At 37.3% G+C, this 21,974-nt stretch overlaps 1 protein-coding gene across 2 annotated transcripts; it reads left to right on the top strand.

The window, feature by feature from the left end:
• The first annotated feature begins 998 nt into the window (after nucleotides 1-998).
• Nucleotides 999-20,391, top strand: APMAP (adipocyte plasma membrane associated protein). 2 transcript variants are annotated; one of them, XR_014174379.1, is made up of 10 exons: nucleotides 999-1,272; nucleotides 6,958-7,074; nucleotides 8,770-8,885; nucleotides 12,903-12,995; nucleotides 14,136-14,252; nucleotides 14,527-14,701; nucleotides 15,594-15,728; nucleotides 16,122-16,314; nucleotides 18,844-19,908; nucleotides 19,974-20,391. XR_014174379.1 is itself a non-coding variant. In XM_081941397.1 (9 exons), exons 1-9 carry the CDS (start codon nucleotides 1,181-1,183, stop codon nucleotides 19,051-19,053), a joined length of 1,248 nt encoding a protein of 415 aa, XP_081797523.1. In that variant the 5' UTR covers nucleotides 999-1,180; the 3' UTR covers nucleotides 19,054-20,391. The 2 variants fall into 2 exon arrangements, 1 of the variants encoding a protein (XP_081797523.1); XM_081941397.1 differs by having other exon boundaries at nucleotides 18,844-20,391.
• The last annotated feature ends 1,583 nt before the right edge of the window (nucleotides 20,392-21,974 follow it).

The raw sequence follows: 21,974 nt of genomic DNA on the forward strand, positions 1-21,974 counted from the left end.
TACGGGAATTGACTGACTCAAAGGCACACACAAACACAATGACAAAATTACTTGGGCATACTTCTCTTACTGGATCTTATGGCAAATGATTGATCCTCAATAAGAACCAACGTTTTACATTGTAAGCGATGGAAATCGACATTTTTATCTTACCCAATCTTAGTAGCTTTGGCTTCATCTTTAGCATTTAGAAATGCAATTATGCTGCACCTATTAGAGTCACCTAATTTATATGTCTCTAATTGTCTTTTCAATACAATGTCCTAACTATTCTCTTTCAAAATCATACAAATCACAGCAAGATTACCCTATTACTCTACATTCAATTTCACTACAAACTCAATAAACAAACAAACATAAAATACATATTGTCTTATAAAATGCGTATTGTCTTTCCTAGAGATACTTTCTCTTTCAAATCCACGCTAATATCCCTTCTTCCTGGATAGAACATTCCCCCGTCATGGTCCGCATCCCCCAAGATTCTCTCCAAATGCAACCAGCCTTTCGAAACGACCTTTTCCCCCGTTCCTTTCACGTGGAAACTAAGTGGATGTTCTACTGACCCCGCCCCCTCGAGGGAGCAACTCTCGCTCCAAGTGACCAATGAAGTGGGGCGTGAGCTTAGCTAATTCGTTGAACTGAAGCGGTTAAGGATGGAGGCGTCTGCCTTGAAGGGGGCAACCAAAGAGGAAAAAACGGGGAGGTTTATGTACAGGCAGCAGTGAGTCATCGCCAAAAGAGCGATGGGGCATGGCTCTATGGCGGCTGTTAGTGGGTTGTTAGGGGGGATGGATATGGGAGACGTTGGGGCCGCCACTGAAGCAGGCCCGGACCTGCGCAACCCCCCTTGAACAGTCTCGGTGGATAGCGCGGAGCTGCCACTCGGGGACGAGACGGTGGTTGGGCGCTTCTGAAGTCAGGGGCGGGTCCCAGGCGCCACAGTTATTGGGCAAGCTCAGCCGAGGGGGTGGAGCGTCATGGCGGCCTTCGGATGCAAGTCGGGGTGGGGGGCGTGGCTTCTGTGTGGCAACCGTTGAAGCGGGCTGGAGCAGGAGGCGAGGCTTCGTGGTGTGGGCCGGAAAGCGGGGCTGCTCCTCGGCTTTCTCCAGCGAGCCTCGGCGGCGGGGTTGAACCATCCCGGTTGATCTCTGTATCTCGGCGGGCCACTCATCGCAACATGAATGAGGCTGACGGCGTGCGGCAGCGGCGGCCCCCTCGGCCGCAAGTGCTTACCGAGGAGAACGCGGCGCAGGAAGGCAAGGCTAGCAGGTGCGGGTGAGGTCTTTGCTTTTCTCCTGGCCTCTCGGCGTTCCCTCTTCCCCGGGGGGGAGGATAGGAGGCCCCGCGGCTTTCGGAAAGGGCGAAGATTTGGAGGGCGTCCTCGTCTCTTTCCCCTGCCTTGCTCACCGACGACAATACGGGGAGCTTGGGCGCCGGCTTCCTGAACCGGTGGGAGGGTCAAGCTGGACCGGCGTGGAGAGCTCGCTGCCGCCGGGTGGAGGTGGGGGGAAATGAGTGCTACATACTCGGGGGGTTAGGCCTCTTGGTGTTTAGGAATAATAAATATCCCACGGCCTTTGCTGCTGAGAATGCCCGGGGGGGGGGAACCCACGCTGAAGTCAAGGGCAGAAATGCCATTAAAAATAGTAAGTGGTCTCTGAAGATCCGAGGTAAATAACGGTGGTAGCTCCTAGAAGTGGCTTTTGAAATAACTGGGCTCGATTGAAATCGGGGGGAATTAACAACTTGGAGAAGGGAAGGTCCGGGGTATTTTTTTATGAGGAGTGGAACGGTTCAGGGAATGAAAATAATCCTCTTTCTCTCTGACTTTGCAAAATATAGAAAATGCCCACTGTTTGTTATTGTTCTCGGTAGTTGGTTTAAAACGACCTCTACATTTTTTAAAAAAAAATGCAGGTAGGATAATATGTGACATGTCTTTTTTTATAGCAACAATTTTATATATTCATATTACATGTACAACTGATGAAAAGGAATATCCTTCTGATAGGTGGCAAGAGTGTTTTTCTTAGATTAAGCAATTTTAATTTATAACCAAAGGGTTTCTTAATTTGTTTTGTTATTTTCCCCCCATTCGCTTCACTTTCCTCTAGAAAGTGTAAAAGGCTCTGATGCTGTGCAAAGGAAAATTTCTATAATGGAGGCAATAAAACCACAGCAATTATAAAGCACTTAAAAAAGCCATAGTTTTTCCTTCTAAGATGCACAGTAATTGACACTGGATGAATAGGTTCTTAAAAACGCTCATTAGCTAAGAAATTATATCTTTATGTATTCGTTTATATCCCACCTTCTCAGTGGTGGGTTTCAAATTTTTTTAGAACCTCTTCTGTAGGTGTGGGCTGCTTTGTGGGAGTGGCTTGCTGGCCATGTGACCGGGTGGGAGTGGCCAACTTGTAAAATGTGGTGAAACTCACTTAACAATGCTCTTGCTTAGCAGCCAAAATGTTGGCTCAGAAACTCTGGCATTTGAAGCATGCAAGTCTTAAAGCTGTCAAGTTACAAGACCCTTGCACCCCTAACCCTTTAGGAAAAAAATCCCAGGGGTGTTCAAACTTGACAGCTTTAAGACTTGTGGACTTCAACTCCCAGAATTCCTCCTCTCGCTCTTCATCTTGATGATGTGCGGACGGGCGGGGGGAGGGAGCTGGAACTGGTTCTAAACGGCACTGTAGATTTGTGCAACTTCTTCTATAGAAGAGGTTAGAACTGGCAGGAACCCACCCCTGCACCTTCCCCACAACTACAACCTGGTGAGGTGAGCTGAAGGAGAGTGACTGGCCCTAGGTCACCCAGTTGGCTTTCATGGCTAAAGCAGTCTCTTGCTTTCTAGCCTATTGCCTTAATCACCAGACCAAACTGGCTCTGTTGGTAAGGTTCTGGAGTTAGAGGTGGGTTGAGAAATCATATCTAATAAACTCTTCTGAAAAGGAAATACTACAGAAAGAGTGGTTAACTAAGTAGAAAGAGTGAAAAGTTCAGGAAATTTAATATGCTGATATCTGGAACTACTTTGCAAGAGCATTAATCGTAAGTTGATTATTTAAAAAATCATTTGGAGATTTATATCCAAAACATGACTAAATATAACTAACTTCCTCCTGCAGAACTGTATGAATATTGTCTGAAGATAGCAAATGTTTTCTTTGGAAAAATATACAACTTGAATCTTAACATTTAATACAGTTATGCAATATTAAAAAATAACCTTGGTTTGGAAAAGGTGCAAACTGTCATCAAGATGTAGGACACAATTATGTGGTATTTAAAAACTCTTTAAGTATTTCAATATTTAAAATTGCAGTATAAGATGTTTGCAGGTTTTATGTTTTCCAGAGAAGAATGTGATATCCTATGTATTTTAGTGCATATATGTGCTATAATAAAGTTAAAGTTAAATTACTTTTAGTTAATTCCTTTCTCGGGCAAGAGGACATATTACAACATATAACTTCTTAATATATCATTGCAGCTGGTGAAAGTTGCATTGCAGCTGAATAACTATATACATTTTTGAGGAAATGTGTGGTTTTCCTACTTACAATTATATAATATAGGGTAGAAGTTATATTGATATTTCAGGAGCCGCTTTATTGTAGTAGGAGAGATGCTGGGTTAGAAAATGGGAGGTTGTAAATCCTAATCCTGTTTTACACATACATTCTGGTTGGGTAACCTATCATTCAATCACTTGCAGCCCAACGCATGTTTCAAGAGTTACTATGAGAAAAGAGGAGGAGGGAATATTCTCTTTTTCTAAGAGTAAACACGCTCTTGCAAAATTGTTGAACTTGTGTTTTGCACTGTCATTGCCTTTTGGTGATCTGCAAGAAATAGTTTACTAATTAGTATTTTTGTATGTTGCAAACTTGAGACAGGAGAAGTAAATTAGGGAAGCATTCTTCAGGTTGTTGCTGTATACAGGTAATCCTCAATTTTCAACCATTCATTTAATGACGGTTCAAAGTTACAATGGCACTGAAAAGAGGTGACATGATCAGTTCTCCCAGAGTCACATGATCAGACTTTGAGTGCTTGGCAATTGGCATGTATTTACATATCAGGGTCCTGGGATTACCACTTGCAACATCCCTAGGGAGCTTCTGACAAGTAAAGACAATGGGGGAAGCTAGCTTCACTTAATGACCACATGATTTACTTAAAAACTGTAGTGATTTGCTTAACAATTATGGCAAAATAATAAAATGGGACATGTCTCATTTAATAACTGCCTTGCTTAGCAACAGAAATTTTGGGCTCAATTGTGGTTGTAAATGGAGGACTACCTGTATGAGTTTCTCATAATCCTCAAAAAGCATAATCATGAGTGTTATATCAAAAACTCACTCCCTCTTTCTCTTTTATTCTTGGGTACCAAGGCAGGCATTATAACGTTATATGCCAATCTTGCATTATTTATGTGGAAATAAGACAGTGATTATTTACAGGGTGCATAGAATTTCAGCCATATTTTTTGTGAATGAAATTTTATATTTGGATTGTTTTGATGAAGACAATCTCCATCCTGTTTGTGGATTCCATATTGTGGAAGCAATAATTTAAATGCCATATATAATGGATTCAATATATTATATCTATTTTAATCAAGCCACAAAACTGAGAAAAGCTAAAAGCAGTTTCGTTCAAAGCTCAAGTCTGTTGTGGCCCAGCAGCTGCTGGCTAAGCTGTTGGTGGACTCTTGACAGCAGTGACCATTATGGGACTGCTCTGGAGGATGAGGAAGACTCTAGAGGGTGTTTGGAGTCAGAGCAGGAACTAGAGAGGCCTGTTGGCCACCAGGTGGCATCTGAGCAGTGAGGCGGAACAGAGGGAGGTTGTCCCTGATGTGTGTGTGCGTACAGCTAAGAGGAGAAGGGAGCAGCTGTGGAGAAACGTCATAGAAGGAAATAGGGACAGCTGGCTACAGTTGTGGCCCCTCCTAAAGAGTTTATAGGTGGAGCGATGGGAGGGAAATCTTTGCAGGAAACAACAGTCCATTTTACTAGCCGTTGAGAAAGCATTCCGTAAATCTAATCTTGGTTTCTTGATGATAGCGTTCTAGGCTCCTAGTTAAGGGGTGGCTTTATCGCCGTAATTAGTCATGGCAGACAGCCAAGCCTGTGTCTGCATATTCATTAGAATCACGGGACAGAACAAAGTCGTTTGCTTTTCTGAACTTTTATTTAAAGCCCTGTAGTTTGCTCAAAGCTATCTTCCATAGTCTACCCAGAACCAAGAACATGCTTCTTAAGAAAAGGGCTGAAATAATTTTTATGTAGTATTTAGCTAATACTAAAGCTGTTGTATCACAGAACTTGTATTCATCTTTTATATTAACAGAATATTACAAATTTGGTTCCTGTTCCATTTATATGCCTCAATCTAAAAACCGTGAACTTTCTATAACTGGAGGTGTTTGTGAAATAAGACATCCCATTGATTTGGAAAAATGGTAACAGAGGGTTTGTAAATCATTTTTTATGTTGGGCAGGGATGCCTCTGAGGATTGCAAGAAATTTTCACACATTTATATCTAAAAATGGCAGCTATCAGTTTTCAGCAGTCTTGATAAAGCGGTTTCAACAGCTGTAAAAAAAGAATTTGAGAGATTGGTGTGGTTCTGTGACCTCAAGTTGTCCACCTTGTATTGTATACATATTTCAACAATACTGTTTAATTGTACTTCAAATCATTGCAATTTTACTATCCTTTAAGCCAGGGGTGTCCAAATTTGGCAACTTTAAGACTTGTGGACTTCAACTTCCAGAATTCCCCAGCCAGCTCTGAGTTGAAGTCCACAAGTCTTAAAGTTGCCAAATTTGGACACCCCTGCTTTAAGCAGAGTAGACCTACATTTTTGTCTATGAGCTACAAAAACAAAACTATACCTCATACCAAACTAGCATCCAGACTATCCTTTTAGTACCTCCATGCCTTAGAACAGAAGTTATATATTGGATAAATTTGTTTTGCTTGAGCAAAGACTGCCTACTACTGTTAAGGAGGGAAGCTTTGTGACCATACAGTATCTAGAGCACGGGTGTCAAATTCGTGGTGTCATGTTGCTATCACATGATGTTTTGCAACATTTTTTTCCTTTCGTAGAGGTGGGGGGGGCATGGCCGGTGCATCACGCACAGGCCATGCCCTGCGCGTGATGCATCCGGCCATGGGCTGCCAGTTTGATGCCCCTGATCTAGAGGCACAGAAGCTAATATATCAAGTAGGATTTGGATATTTTGTTTACTTCTTTTTTCCTTTTACTAACCATTCCTGATACCTTTTAAAGAAAATCTTTCTTTAAATTATTGAAGGAACGTTTAGTTTAGAACAGTGAGATTTAAACTGATTTCATCCGCAGAATGCCTATTTCTCCCACTTTTTCTTAAGCTCTTTTCCAGAGTGTCTAATGATATTTGAAATCTAACCACAAATTATGTAATTTCCCAATCTCTCCAAATTGATTACATTTCATCTCCCAGATTCCCACCTAGAATATTTAGAGATAATTCTTATGGTGAACTGGAAAAGTAAAGATGCACTGCTGCAAATTCAACTGCATGTTTGCATAGTAGAAATTTACTTCCCAACAAAGTAATCTTGTCCTGAAATTGGTAAAGAGATTTATTGAAATATATTTGATAGTGCTAAGAATAGTGTTTCAAAATGGAGATTTAACTATTAATGGCTACTTGTCTTGATGGCTGTTCCCTGGTTTTGGAATTTCAGTTAGCTTAATTTAAATATTTGCTGGTGAGTAACACTATCTTTCTATTATCCACCTTTTTGAACATTTCGAATGGATCTTGTTAGCTACTGGATGACGCAAACTACAATACTGGAATAGCTATTGGCCTGATATAGTGGACTCTTACATTGTTAGCTGCTCTTGTATAATCATGTTCTAATGTATGGTTTGGTTTATTTTTACAGTACTTACAGCAACAGGGTATTTCGTGTAACTCTCATGACTCTAGCTGCGTTATTAATTATTCCATTATTTGGAGCACTCATTTTTCTGGATTGTCCAATAGATCCTCAGCTTATTAGGTGAGTACATAAGCATGTTTAATATTAGAGTTTTGCATGTGACTTCACTGAGGACGTTGTTATGAGGACTTTTAAGTTCGGGCTTTTTAGCTTTATGAATGGAACAGTGCTGTAGTGCCATTACTTATAGTTGTACAGAAATGAAAAACAACTGTTTTATATATTCCAAATTAACAGGTGAACTTATGTGCCTCATACTACTTTTACTTGCTACTTCGGATTCCCTAAACATTCCATTTAATAGATACAATATATTTAATTTAAAACATTGTCATTTTTCTTAACCATGTTCTTTCAAGTCATTGTTTTAATGTGTGCTATGTGCACATGAATTTTCATGGTTATAATATTTTACTACTTCTGTATTAAAATTAGTATTCAGTAACTGTACCTGCAGAAAGAATAGAAGGCTCATTTGTAAAAAAATGAACAGTTTATAACAAATTAAATATGTGAAGAAAGAATAAATTGGTCCAGAGAAATAGGAAGGCTAAGAAAGTTTAATTTTATCCAAATAAACTTTCTTAGTCTTCCTATTTCTCTAGACCAAGAAAAAAAGAGCTGAAAAAAGAGAAGTGAAAAATCTAAAAAACAAAAGGCAATGTTTGAAGCACTATACAGGTAGTCCTCAACTTACAACCACAATTGAGTCCAAAAAATCTCTTGCTAAGTGAGACATTTGTTAAGTGAGCGCCATTTTATGACTTTTCTTGCCATAATAGTTAAGTGAGTCACTGCTGTTGTTAAGTTATTAACAAGCTTCCCCATTGACTTTGCTTGTCAGAAGGTGATCACATGACTCCAGGACACTGCAACCGTCATAAATATGAATCAGTTGCCAAGCATTTGAATTTTTATCACTTGACCATGGGAATGCTGCAATGATCATGAAAAATGGTCCCTTTTTTCATTGTTGCTGTAACTTCAAATATTCAGTAATGACCTATTATAAGTCAAGGACTACCTGTACAGATACACTAGAAATGATCACAAAGAAAGGAAGTGAGTCAACACAATACCAGCCACCACCCTCAGTCCTCTGAAGCAATTGAGAAGAATACCATGGTCAGTGGTACTGAAACCACCAAGAGATCAATTAACACAAGAATGGATTTGAATATAGATTTTAAAAAGCTAGGTGATAAGAATGATTTGGGAAAGATTAAACTAGATATGTTGCTATTTCTAGTAACTCTTAATGGACTTTTGTTGACCAGAACTGAATGATGAGGCTTTAAGAATTTGTTTATAGGTGAGGGCTGGGATATGGAAAGAAGAAATAATTTGTTGTATTTTAACAGAAATGAATAAGTTACTAAAATTGTTTATACTTGTGATGAAGACAGAAGTCATTTCTTAACATACTGAACATATTTTTTCTTTACTATATTTTTCCTTTTATATTTTTCTTTCAATTCAATTCTATTTTTTTTACTCCTTAATTTTTTAATTTGCATTACTTTTTATCTTTTTAATTGTAATGTTTAATGTTGTTAAAATTGTTACCCACTTAATTGGCTTGATCCTTAGCCTCATGGAAACTGTTGCCACATATGAAAATAATTGCGTAAGTTGCTTTGGATAAATTGAACTATGCTGTTTTGAAAAATATTTGATACATCTAACTTACTTGGTATCTTGTTATTTTTGTATTAATCTCTTCCATATACTTATGAAAATCTTCCTTCTTGACAGCTTTAAAGAACCTCCTCCTCTTACTGGTGCTTTAGAGCAAAATGTTAAGCTTCGACAAGCAGAAAGATTATTTGAAAACCAGCTTGTTGGACCAGAGTCTATTGCAAATATTGATGGTAAGCGCAGATATTTGATAGAGATTTTTAATATCTGCTTAATAAGTTTACATTTTTTTCACAGAAGTAACATCTGGATTCTAAACTATACAAATTCTGAATTCTAAATAACATGTAAGATAATTTGTATCCAATAAAGTTTTATGCTGATATAATATTACTGTATCACACAAATTAGCAAAAATCATACAGATATTGTGAATAAATGTGATATTACAGAAACAAAATCAAGTCCTTTCATTGTTCATATGCAAATAATTTATATGTCTTCATAGATTCCAGATACTGAGGTACAATCAAGAAGAACGTATGCATTTTTATTTAAAATCGTGTTAATTTGTTAAATTTGAATTTCATTCCAAAATCTCGTAGTAGGATAAGCATAAACTAAGTGAATTAGTATATGACCTCTAGAACTGTGTTTCTATCAATCAAATATGGAAAATGCAATTAAATAATATTTCTGTATTTACATTTTTATACTAACTAGAGCAGTATGTTCCCTCCCATATTTGGGCATACCAGGTGCTTTGACATAATACTTACTTATTTCCTTGGCTCAACTGATAAGGGAGGAGAGCTTGTGGCTTAGTGGCTAATACAACTGCCTAACATGTAAAAACAGCCCAGGTTCAAATCCCAGTAAGGGTATAGCTAGCTGATGAGAGCTAAATAGCTTGAAATAGATCTATGCTAGTCTCCCTGTATTTATTTATCAGCACAAATGCAACACAAAAATGGTTTCCTGCCTGGAAGGCTCCTAGGGTGGAGCTGAAAGGCAAAAAGGGAAGCAGTATGCTCCCTCCCATATTTGGGCATACCAGGTGCTTTGGCATAATACATACATATATACATATACATACATACATACATATGGAACAAGTTTCTCTTATATCAACAAACTATTGATCAAAAGAGACTAATTTCATTTTTAAAGTACCTTACACTGATTTGTGGTAATAGAACCCTCAAGCTCTTTATTCCAAAGGGTTATAAAAATAATATTAATTCATTAGATTATAAAATGAGTGTTAATTATTTTCACATTACTTTTTCTTATGACATGGAATGTTAAGAGACTTACATAGACAAATCTTACTTTCAAAAGAGGAACTGAATTTGCTCTTTCACAAGAGACTAATATTCCTCAATAATTTAAAGAGTTATTGCAGAATGCTTGGGTGAGAGGCATTTGGAAAAAGCTTTAAGTAGATTACAGAACATTTAGCATTACTGAATCTGTATGATTTAACATTGACACCCCCCATATTTTACTTTGAGCATTTGTATGTAATTATTAGATATAATTATTAATACAATAATTGTGCAATTATATAATTAGAGAAATAAACAGAACCTTGGATCCCTTTCCAACTTGTAATATCTTCGTAGGTAATTATGCTTTCAAATATGCAATATTTTGCATGAATATATGTACAGATTTAATCCAGTGATTATTCAACATATTTTAAATTTTTTATCATGAATATCTCTCCTTTTCTTATTTGTGCATTGTAGGTTACAACCTTACAAGGGAGTAATATAAATACATCACCTAAAGAATTCCTGAATGTATTGCTTGTAAATTGTAATGTTTTAATTGAACAAATAGAAAAAATGTTATCATATTTATTCTAATAGGGACTAAATTCAACTTTACTTGAGACTAGATTCTCAGTTTCTGTTTATATCATTGCCTGTACAGGCTACCCACTGTTTCTGGAGTGCAGAATAGGCCAATGCCATCCTCCATCCATTCCCAAACCATTGCAAAAGCACTCCTTGCTCTTGTTTTGAAATTTGATTCAAAAATAATAGTTTCTATCTTAAGTTATCTTAAGTGCTTGTGAGCAATTAGTCTACCTTGTTTCATTCCAGTCTTGAGATCCAGTTGACCACAGTATCAGATATATCCCTTCCTTTCCAGTGGTTGGTTACTGGTTCTCATCTGGTCAGCAGCACATTTTTTCTTTCCATTTGATTTATCAGTGACCCTAAAAGCTCATGAAATCCAGTAAAGTGTTTCGATCACCTTGTTTTCTTTATCTGTTTTGATAGCACACTTGCATCACATTCTTTTATATTCCAATTTGGGTGTGTGTATGCCCTTTTGGTCGTTTTTCCCCAGGCTGAGTACTGTACTTTGTTTTTCATCCTCTGCATATTGTACTAAAATGTTAATTTGAAGCTATTTTCCTTTGTTTCTGTGAAGCTGAGCCATTAGTTTCTCATTGCCACAATGTTTTTGTAGAGCCACAGTAGAACACAGAAACTGGGGGAAAAAACTTATTCTCTTTATGACTATGCAGTAAAGGTAGGAGGAAGGATTTGCATTATTGTCAAAGGGGAGAATATGGGAAGGAAGTGTGAAGACATCAGTGCCTGCTAACTTGAGAAAGCCATGAAAAAGGAGAAGGACTAGTGAAGAGGGAACTGTTTTTGTTTTTTAAAAGCAGGCAATTATAGACATGTCCTCTCAGTGAGGCTTGCCCTCTGTGCATGAATGAGGGGCAAGAAGCAGAACAAAGGTCCGCAGGGACCATACTCCAAATTGAGCAGTAAACTGGTCAATTGCTAAACAATTGCAATCAAGATGCAAATCTTTTAAATCAGCCTTGAGAACAACCAAGTAGTTTAGAAAAGTACATACAGATTCTAGATTTATTATCAACATTAAAAAGAACATCTCAAATTGTATTCTGAATTCTCAAGAACATATTGTTTTTGTTTTTTGTTACTGTACAAAATGTAAAATTCTCATAAAATATGGATAAGCTCATTTCATCTATTTTCCTGGAAAAGTCAAGGAAAGCAAGCACAGAACTTTTGCTTCAGAAATCTGTTTATTTCTAAGGAATGGGTGTGTAAAGGAAGGCTTTGATTTCAGAATCAATTCAGATTCAGAATTCTCAGAAGAGGAAGTTTGAAACGTCCATCATGCCTCTAGGCTCATCCATGTTATCATTGATGATTTGGTTATTTGAAAAAAGATTAAAAGAAGTTAGATAAGGCTGAATAAGAGAAAATAAAATTAAGAAAAAGTAATTGTATTATATTGTCTTTTATAACAGCAATTTCTGAATAGTCCTCTTTGTAATTTCAATAGTGCTAAGAAAGCTATTTTTAGAAATCTAAGATAGGTAATAGCCATCATAGTGATAAGGTATAATCATCTGATAAAATTAAAGATACTCACAATTTGGTCCAAACAGGCCATTTGAGGCTTTCTATTCCATATATGAAACTTGCTGTTCCATGTATTAGAACTTTATACAATATGTGAACTCATTCTTTCATTATCACTTACATGACATAGTCTTTAGTAACAACTCAGAAGTTGCAGCTGGTATAAAATGATGTCGATTTTATATAATGTGGATTTTTACTGTTAATTGTTATTGTAAACAGCCATGACTGCAATAATTAAATAGAAGAACTGCATCAATAAATTCCTTCAGTGTAGACTTCCACTGATTTGAAATAATTGCGGTAGGTTTCCAGCCCAATTCATAATGCTTAAGGTCCTAAAGCCCTTCATAGTGCAGTACCATTATATTTTCCATTCATTGTAAACATTTTGGGAGGTTCTGTTGACGATCCACCGTCTGGGAAGGTGTATGGGATATGGACCAGGTGATAGGCCTTCTTAGTAGCAGCCTCCCAGTGAGTTTTTGGCCCTTGGTGTTCAGGCGACCATCATATATTATTTATTACTTATATTACTGTTTTAATTGTAATATATTTTGAATTGTTGCTGCCCCCCCCCCCCCAGGTCTATAAACAGGGTGGTCTATAAATAATAAAGCTTATTGCTAATGGAAGCAAATGCTTTTCAGTGATAATCTTACATTATTCTATTTTTGTAAAAACGTCAATATGGAAGGCAAACTTTAGTTTTGCTCTTTGAGGGTTTTGTGTCCTCACTGTATAGAAAGCATTTTGGGTGTTTTGAAACCTTATATAAGCCTTGTGTGTTAAATATCATGCATAGCTCATGTCACTGCTTGTCTCTCATAGATGTGTTGTTTACTGGTACTGCTGATGGAAAAATTCTGAGGATTGAAAATGGGAAAATTTCTACTTTAGCGCGTCTTGGCCATGGTCCTTGTGGTAAATAAACACTACTTATTTGTTATTCCTTTTATATTGTGATTTGACTTGTCTAGTAAACCATTTCAGACCTGTTGCATACTTTCCACTGTATAGTTTTAAATATGTGAAAATTTATTTCATCCTATGTAGTTGGTGCATTTTGGAGTGGTACTTTGGGTTGTGTAGTTGTCCAACTCAGCATGGGCAGCCTCACACAGCCTTCCCCAACTGGCTATCCCGGTTGGGTCCTGGCTCAACCAATGACAGTGGTTGTGAAAAACCTATGGACATTTGATTAACAACCTCTTTTTTAATGTGAAATATAACATGATAGGAATGGTCCTCTGCAATAAAATCTTGATAATATTTCTGGTTCACACTCATTAGGTACTGTGATACAATATTCATCATAATGTGCTTAGCTTTATTTAGTTTAAAAAACTATTTATAAAGGACCAGATTATAAATGCACATTAGAATTTAGGACAAATGAAATCAGATGTATTGACTATAAAAGCCTATTTAGCCTTATGTTTAGAGGAAATTTATTTACAAGAGTCAGTTGGTGTCGTGGTTAAAGCATCAGGATAAAAACCAGGAGATTGTGAGGTCTAGTCATGCTTTGGCACCAAGTCAAGTTAGAGTAATCTTGGGCCAGTTGCACTCTCTTAGCCCTAGAAAGGAGGCAAGGGCAAACAGCTTCTGAAAAGCCTTGCCAAGAAAACTTCAGGGACTTGACCAGGCAGACTCTTGAGAATTGGATACAATTGAGCAGAAGAAAAAAAGAATATTTATTTTTTCAGAGATAGGCAGTGAATGATTCTCTAGGTGTTACTGAATTCAGTTCCCTTCAGACTTAACCAACTTGATCAAGAAAAAGAGGTAATAAGAGTTGCTTTCCAGTATTTGGAAGATCATATACTGTCCATCAAGTCTTGCAAGATGCCCTGTTTTAACTACATCAAAGTAATATGGGTTTTGTCAATATTTAATTATATGAAGAAAAAGTATATAAAGCTAAACAGATGTTTTTGAATATACAAAATGTATATCTTTTATTATTCAGATTCAAGATTATTGATATTCTGTTTTAGAAGTACAATAGAAACTTTTGTTTAGAAGCTGCATACTTTATATCTATTTGTATTTTCTAAAAAGGTACAAGAGAAGATGAGCCTACATGTGGGAGACCACTGGGAATCCGTGTTGGACCAAACAATACTCTTTTTGTTATAGATGCCTATTATGGACTGTTTGAAATAAATCCTATCTCAGGCAAGTCTACCTCTCCTCCCCACATTCCCATTGTGCCAAACCCTAGCTGGTTTTAGTTATGGTTTGAATGGTAAGCTTTAAGCCAAGATATGCAAGTGACACCTATTTTGAATTCTGCTTAAGAATCTGCTAAAAAAAAATTGAATCTTTAATATTAAATAAATTCAGAAAAGTCATAAATAGAAATGATACACTCATGATTACAAAACATACACATAAGTACAAAAGAGCAAAGAGGTGTTTTCTTTAAAAAAAAATGTTTTTCTGTGACCAGGTGCAGTCAGGCCACTTGTGTCTTCAAAGATTCCTATTGAAGGGAAGAACATGTCCTTTTTGAACGATCTTACAATGACTCGGGATGGAAGGAAAATCTATTTTACAGATTCTAGTGCTAAATGGCAGAGAAAAGATTATTCCTTATTAATCATGGAGGCTTCAGATGATGGACGGTAAATGTGCTAGCCTGAGTTGTAAATTATATAACAAAATTATGATCAAGCATCACATGGAGAAATTTTTTCTGGGGAGGGTGGGGGATGGTATTTCTAGAAACCAGTATTCTTATTTGATGGTTATTGTTAAAATATTTACTTAAAATAGTGAAGTAACATTTACACTTCAACTGTTGACATTCTTAATTCAGATATCTTTCCTTATCCTTTCTTCCCTAACATAGGGAATCTGTATTCTTTTCTATTCTATACATAGTTACTTATCCCCAAGGACAGTGGCCCCCAACTTTTTGTCCCCAGGGACCAGTTCCGTGGAGAGAGATGTTTTCATGGACTGGAGGGGTTGTGATTTTGTGTGCTGTCTGCATCCAACGGATGGGGCTTCGCTTGTTTGTGTGGCTTGGTTTCTGGCATGCCACAAACCGGTGCCAGTTAATGGACCTGGGGTTGGGGTCCCTTGCCCAAAGAGAATAATATGATATGTATGTGGAGGGGGTTAGTGGTATTTTGGTGCTATTGGCCCTGTTATAAACCTAAATGCCATTTTGTTTCTTGGTACAATTCAAACATTGAAGATAAATGTAATTTTTAAGTTACCTCTGAGACCACTGTATTCCATATTAACCTAAAAATTAATGATTGGTGAGGCATATTTAATTCAGGCAAGTTAAAAGGCCTTCTTAGTAGTATAACTTAGCTCTGAAATTTTCTAGCCTGAGAGGCCAGTAGTTCCATCTGTGCTGTTTTTTTTAAAATAGACTCAGATATAGGCTGTTCTTATACATATGGGTAATTCATATATATTTTGACATATGGTTATCAAAGATATTGAGATTGAGAGGGGATTAGTAATACAATTAGTAATACCCTATAATTGTTCTGTCTTTAGTTTACTTGAATATGACACAGTCACAAAGGAAGTCAAAGTTTTAATGGAAGGACTCCGATTTCCAAATGGAGTCCAGCTGTCTCCTGCTGAAGACTTTGTGTTGGTGGCTGAAACAACCATGGCAAGAATACGAAGGTAGATGAGATACTTGTAAGGGTGCGGTATAGATCCAGCTATTTTGTTAAGAATTGATTAAATTCTAGTTTAGTTTATATGAGTAGACTTTTCCTATTTACGTATTATCTTGCTAAGTAAGGAGGATTTTTTTTACTAAGTCACTGTTCTGTAATTTCTAAAGAATGATACTGGCTAACGGAGATGCCATGTAGGTTTTGTGATCCAAGCTATAAACTTTATCCTGTTCTTTGTATTGGTTCTGTATTGCTATTGTTTTAATGTATTCTGTGTTCTTCGTACATGTTCCAACTGTGTTCTGATCATTAGGGTAGTAGATTAGAAATTTAGCATAAAATATTAATACATTCTTTGTTTCATATAGCAAATTTGTAAAATGTTATGCGTTTTTAGGTATTATGTATCTGGTCTAATGAAAGGTGGAGAGGACCTGTTTGTCGAAAACATGCCTGGCTTTCCAGACAACATCCGTTTAAGCAGCTCTGGAGGTTATTGGGTAGCTATGTCAGCTATTCGAGCAAATCCTGGATTTTCTATGGTGGATTTCTTATCTGAAAAACCATGGATTAGAAGAATCATATTTAAGGTAAGAAACAACAGTAACAAATCTTATGTATTCACATACTAGATTGAGCTCAGCATCCTCTAAATAAAATTCTTTTTAATAGGATCCCTTTGGAAATGATTTATTTCTTTTCCCTGTCCTGTTCCAGGTCTAGGCATTGCAACTTTTAAAAAAAGTATTTTATTTGTTTAATAGCACAGAATAAGAGAAAAAGGATAAAATAATTAAAAAGTAGAGAGGAAATAAAAGAAATGCAACAATCATCATAATAGTTGTTAAAGTTGCAGTCAGTACAAACATACTGAAAAATATGGATTCATACGCACACAAAAAGAGGCTTGTATGAGTTTGTATTTTTAACTCTGAATTTCAGGATGAATAACCAATGAAAATCATACTGCCACTTTCTTTTGGTAGTAGCAATTATCGTTTTGGCTCCTTACTTGGCCATCTTTAAATATGGCAGTTAAAAGAAAGTTGGCAAATAAATATTTTCAATCTGTAGTTCAGTAGGCGGTTCTGTTGCTTTTACTGACATTCTGCATGTATAACATCAATTTCTGGCAATTAGAAAACATGCTGCCCTGTCCCTCCCCTCCCCTCACACACAGTTACATGATCATGATCTGGGTACTTAGCAAGCTGTTTGCATTTGCAATCAATTGTTAAGTAAACACCTCACACACATGTGATTGCTATTTGCAATCCTGTCTACACGCTTCCCCAGAAAGTCAGTAGAGAAGCTAACAGAGAAGGTTGCAAACTGCTGCTGCATCTGCTTGCCAAGAGGATTCCATCTCATCTCTGGGGGATGACTGAAAGAGCTGCCTGCTAAGGGGAGCTGAACTACTTCACTGTTCTGGAGATGATCTGAGACTTCTGCACTCCGCGGAATGCATTCTCTTCTGCACTGAGAAATGACATCCTCAGAAACTGAACTCGGATCCTGATGATTTGAGCTCTGTTTATGCACTTGCAGAAGGAGTTCTCTTCTGCATGCAGAGAAGAGATGACAGCTTCCCACTACCCTGTGGAAGTCATTCTACATTCAGAGAGATGACATCCTTTGGCAGATTGCTTTTTCAGCCAGCCCCTGGAGACAAGAGGGAGCCAAACCCAAGCATAGAGCCAGCACAATAAGGTGTGAGGTGCCTCAAGTGGGTGGGGGAGGCCTGGGGCAGGCCACACAGAAGTGTCTGTCCCTCAGAGGCTGAAAATCCTGCTTAGATTTCAGCCGGGATGATTTTCAGCTTCTGAAAAGTGTTAAGAAGCTGCAAAGCGTTCCAGGCTCTCCTACCTAGGCCCCAAGCACTTGTGCTCCCTACGTGGGTTTCTATCCACTTAAAAAACCCTGTGATCACTTAACCCACAGAATTGCTTAATGACCAGTGCTGGGATTGCAGTTGTTGAGCCAAAAGTCCACATAGGCAGTCATGTGACATCGCATTTAACAACCACATTCCTCGGTGATCGAGATTCCAGCTCAATTTTGATCATAAACTGAACTATATGAAGGATCACTGTAAAAACCATGTAGGTTGTAATGGAGCAAAAAATATCTTACTTAATGTTGTGATATAACAAACATTCTTTTTGTGTATCATAATTATAGTCAATAATTTGATGTGTAAGATGTTATAATTTGGTTTTTTTCATATTCCTACCATAATTATTTTAAAAAGTTACACAATTGCAGGTGATAGTTATATAAGTTGTAGTTAACGTGTAATATCTTAGGGCCGTGATGGCGCATGGAGCCATTTGTTAGGGCACACTAGGCGTTGCCCTGTCAGCTCCAGCGCGCATGGACACGCTGGCCAGCTAATTTCGGCCTTCTTTTTTAGCCATTTTTCACCCTCCAGAGGCTTCCTTGAAGCCTCCGGAGGGCAAAAAACCATTCAACGCGCAAACTGGAAGTTCAGGAACGTACTTCCGGTTTGCATGTTGGGCCGTTTTTCGCGCTCTGGAGGCTTTAGGCTCCGGAGGGCAAAAAACGGCACTACTGGCAGACTGAAAGTCAGCCTTTCTGAACTTCCGGATTGCTCGTTACGGCTATTTTTTGCCCTCCAGAGGGGGCGACTGTTTTGGGGGAGGCTATTTTTGCCATCTGGAGTCTGGGGAGAGCAAAAAAAGGCACGCCAAAAGTGGGGGAAAGAGCATGCTGGTCATGAGCGCATGCGGGGGGGGTCGCGCATATAGCACTATGGGTGTGGGCACGCCCACGCAAGACCCCCTGTGCTCCCCCCGCTTTTGGCACGCAATCCAAAAAAGAATCTCTTAATGGCATAAATATAAACCTAATGAAAAAGAAATCCAACTAGTATTAAAGTTTACTAATCAAATTTACTAATTTCAATACACGTCCATTGATTAACAGTAACTATTATTATTACTTATATTCCAGATTGCTTAACTCTGTCTTGCATTATGTATATTCAGGTATTTAAAACATCTTATAATATAACACTTGATAGTAATTGATTCAATCATCTCAAAGTTGTAATGTTGATTAAAAGAAAACTGTCTATAACTTTATTGTTTGTGTTTCAGCTGCTCAGTGCAGAAACTGTGGTAAAATTTGTGCCCAAGTACAGCCTTGTGGTAGAATTAAGTAATACTGGATCTTACAGAAGAAGTTTCCATGATCCAAATGGAATGGTGGCAACATATGTAAGCGAAGCACATGAATATAATGGACATCTCTATGTGGGGTCTTTCCGATCCCCTTTTATGTGTAAGTTGGACCTTAAGGATATCTAATTCTGAGTTGAAAGCATTACTGCTGTCGCCTTGAATTAATCCAGAAAGACAAAGAAGGATGAGACACATTTTGGACAAAAAAGAAGAATGGAAGCACAGTCAGTCATGAGCACTGTAACACTGTTTAACTAGCAGGATACAAAATTAGTCCTTACTTAGGCATGCCATACCTTAAAACCTGTGAATTACCTTGTTTAAATTATCTTTCAAAATGGTGGGCTGTGTAGACGTTTTTGGTGCACTGTACCCTCTCTATAGCACCTTTCTTACCTTTCCAGAAGGTAAATAAAATACAAAATTACCTCATGAAACAATATTTGTTGCATTTAATATTTTAGAAATGCTATTCAAATCCATTATATGTATGTGGTCAGCTTTTCAAAATTCAAAATTTTGTCCTGTAAATACATCATTGCTCTGAAGTTGCTAATCTTAAATGATCTAATACAGTGAACTTATTTCCAATTTGGATCTCTCTTTATAAGCATGTTTTAATGCATGCACTATATAATAGCAGTGCAATTTATAGTTATATCAGTAAATTGAAAGTACTACAGCTATAATTCCATTTCTAGTCAATGCTATTTTCCGCATGGATAGTTTTAAACACATGGAATTACTTGTATGGGAGTCTCTAAATCTAAGGCTAATGTAACTAATTTAGGAAAAGCTGGTTTAACTGTCTTATTGTTCCTCTATTTAATATTGACATAAGTCTTTCAGGCAGAAGAATGTTTTAATATTGGGGGTGGGGTGTTAAAAAAAAGTCAGGATGGCAGCCATAACACTGCAATCAAAGCTCTACTGCTTTTTAAATGTTTGTCAATATGCATATTAAAAATTGATGGGGCTTTGGTCAGATGAATGTGGTGACATTTTTTTTTACCTGTCTATTGCACAAATCCATTTAATATCCTTAGCTTTTAAATGAGGGATTGCCCCTAGTGCTGCTGAATATAACTCTTAATCTAGCAGACATGGTGAATGTTATTTAAAATTGCAGTCCTGTAAACGTGTAGAATACTATCATTTCTCCATCTTGCATTAAATTCTCATACTATTTCACTGGTATATAATGGTACTAATTTCCAAAGAAGCCTCTCAGCTGATCAAAACTTCATTAATTTAATATTAAATATGAGATTTAATCAAAAGTCTGTTAATTATGACTGAAACTTCTTTTTCAGATGCATAAGAAACTAATCTTGGCTACCCAAAGCATATTTTATTAAATAGATTTGGCATTATAAAGCTAAGTGCTTTCATTATGTATGAATAGGGTTTTTTTCAAAAATGTTGACATAAAGAGTTTAAAAACCAATATAAAAAAATCATGCATATATTGTGTTGTTTCATTTGACCAGTTCCATCTCACTCATCCCTTCAATCCTCCAAACAGCCCAGATGGAACTCAAAATCCAAAAATAACAAAAATAAACTGCATGTCGAATTAAACTGCGTAGGCAGAATGCATATTTTTCTGGTGCTGCTTTTCAAAGAGGGAGTATCATTTGCAGAAAAGATCTACATTGGGACATATCATTGGCTTTACTTACATGAACAACCTTCACACACACATCAAAAACAAAAACTAAAAAAAAAAACCCAGAGGCAAACAGGTTCTTCTAGGTTGCAGATGGTTCACAAGTCTTGCATTTGAGTTTAACACTCAAGGGAGAGGAAGGAAGGATTGTTTCAAAACATCCATTTCATTCCCTTGGTAGAAAGCTAGTAGAGACCTATGGAGTTTTTGTGGAGTGAGAGTTCCAGAATTCTCCAGAGGACAGTATTTTGCCTAGCAACCAAGAGGGGGAAAAGTGGGAATTATAACAAATGCAACGTCCAATAACTCAACAAACATGGAATTTGGAAGCAAGAGATACAAATTTTGAGCTCACTAGGGAAAATTCCAGTGCCTGACAAAATAATAATCTCTGTCTTCATCTGATACTAATCAAGTCGCTCTTGCTTAACTACAGTATTTCAAAATCAGCCACTTGCTACTACCCATTGGTCTACTTTTAAGTCCCATCTTTTGTAAATCAGTTTATAATAATGATGAGCAAGCAAAAAGCTCCTGAAATCTACCATGATACAAAAGTGGGGAAAGAGGTGCCTTGCCAAATATTGACCATAATACCTAATAGTCCCAACTAATATAATTGTTGAGTTTTAGTTCATCAGTCTGAATTGTTTATTCCCCTGAAATGGTGGAATTACCATATTTTTCAAAGTATAAGATGCACCAAGGTTTTGAAGAGGCAAATTTAAAAAAAGTTTTTGCACTCTGCAAATCTCCCCCAAATGGCCCATTTTTTTGCAAAAACGGGCCCGTTTTTTTCAAAAAAAAAAAAGAGAGGCATGAATAGCCTTTAGGCGGCTTGTAGAATGCTCTGTGGGAGTGGGGCAAAAACGGGCCCGTTTTTTGTCAAAAAGGCATGGATAGCCTCTAGGAGGCTTACAGAATGCTCCTGGGGGCTGGCGGAGGGGGGGCAAAATTGAGCAAAAAATGCCCTGTTTTTGGCTCATTTCTGCCTTCCTCAGTCCCCAGGAGCACTCTGAAGGCCTTCTAAAAGCACAGCTATTTTGGTGAAGGGGGCAGGGTTTTGGGAGGTAAAAAATGCTGTATTCAGTGTATAAAATTGTCCACCTCTTTTTTGAAGGAAAAAGGTACGCCTTATACTCTGAAAAATATGGTAGGATCAGTTGACATGATACGCTAAGCCATAATATAGTTTATTTGGGTTTGACTTAGTGTGTTGTATGAATGCAGCCAACTGTTGCTCATTTAGTAAACAAAACGTAGTTCATACTTTAACATATAAATTAACTCTTTGGGAACAGGCTACTCCTGAGAACATAGCCCAACAGAATGTTTTCCAATTTCAGAACTTGCAACATTTTCATGCAAAAAAGAATAA

This window comes from Natrix helvetica, assembly GCF_964273705.1.
Source record: "Natrix helvetica genome assembly, chromosome: 2".
NCBI lineage: Eukaryota > Metazoa > Chordata > Lepidosauria > Squamata > Natricidae > Natrix > Natrix helvetica.

Excerpts from the sequence above, each read along its gene's own strand:
- APMAP (XM_081941397.1), top strand. The coding sequence starts at position 1,181 with ATGAATGAGGCTGACGGCGTGCGGCAGCGGCGGCCCCCTCGGCCGCAA. Across the intron at positions 1,273-6,957 it reads CAGGAAGGCAAGGCTAGCAG|TACTTACAGCAACAGGGTAT; the intron begins GTGCGGGTGAGG and ends TTATTTTTACAG. Across the intron at positions 7,075-8,769 it reads ATAGATCCTCAGCTTATTAG|CTTTAAAGAACCTCCTCCTC; the intron begins GTGAGTACATAA and ends CCTTCTTGACAG.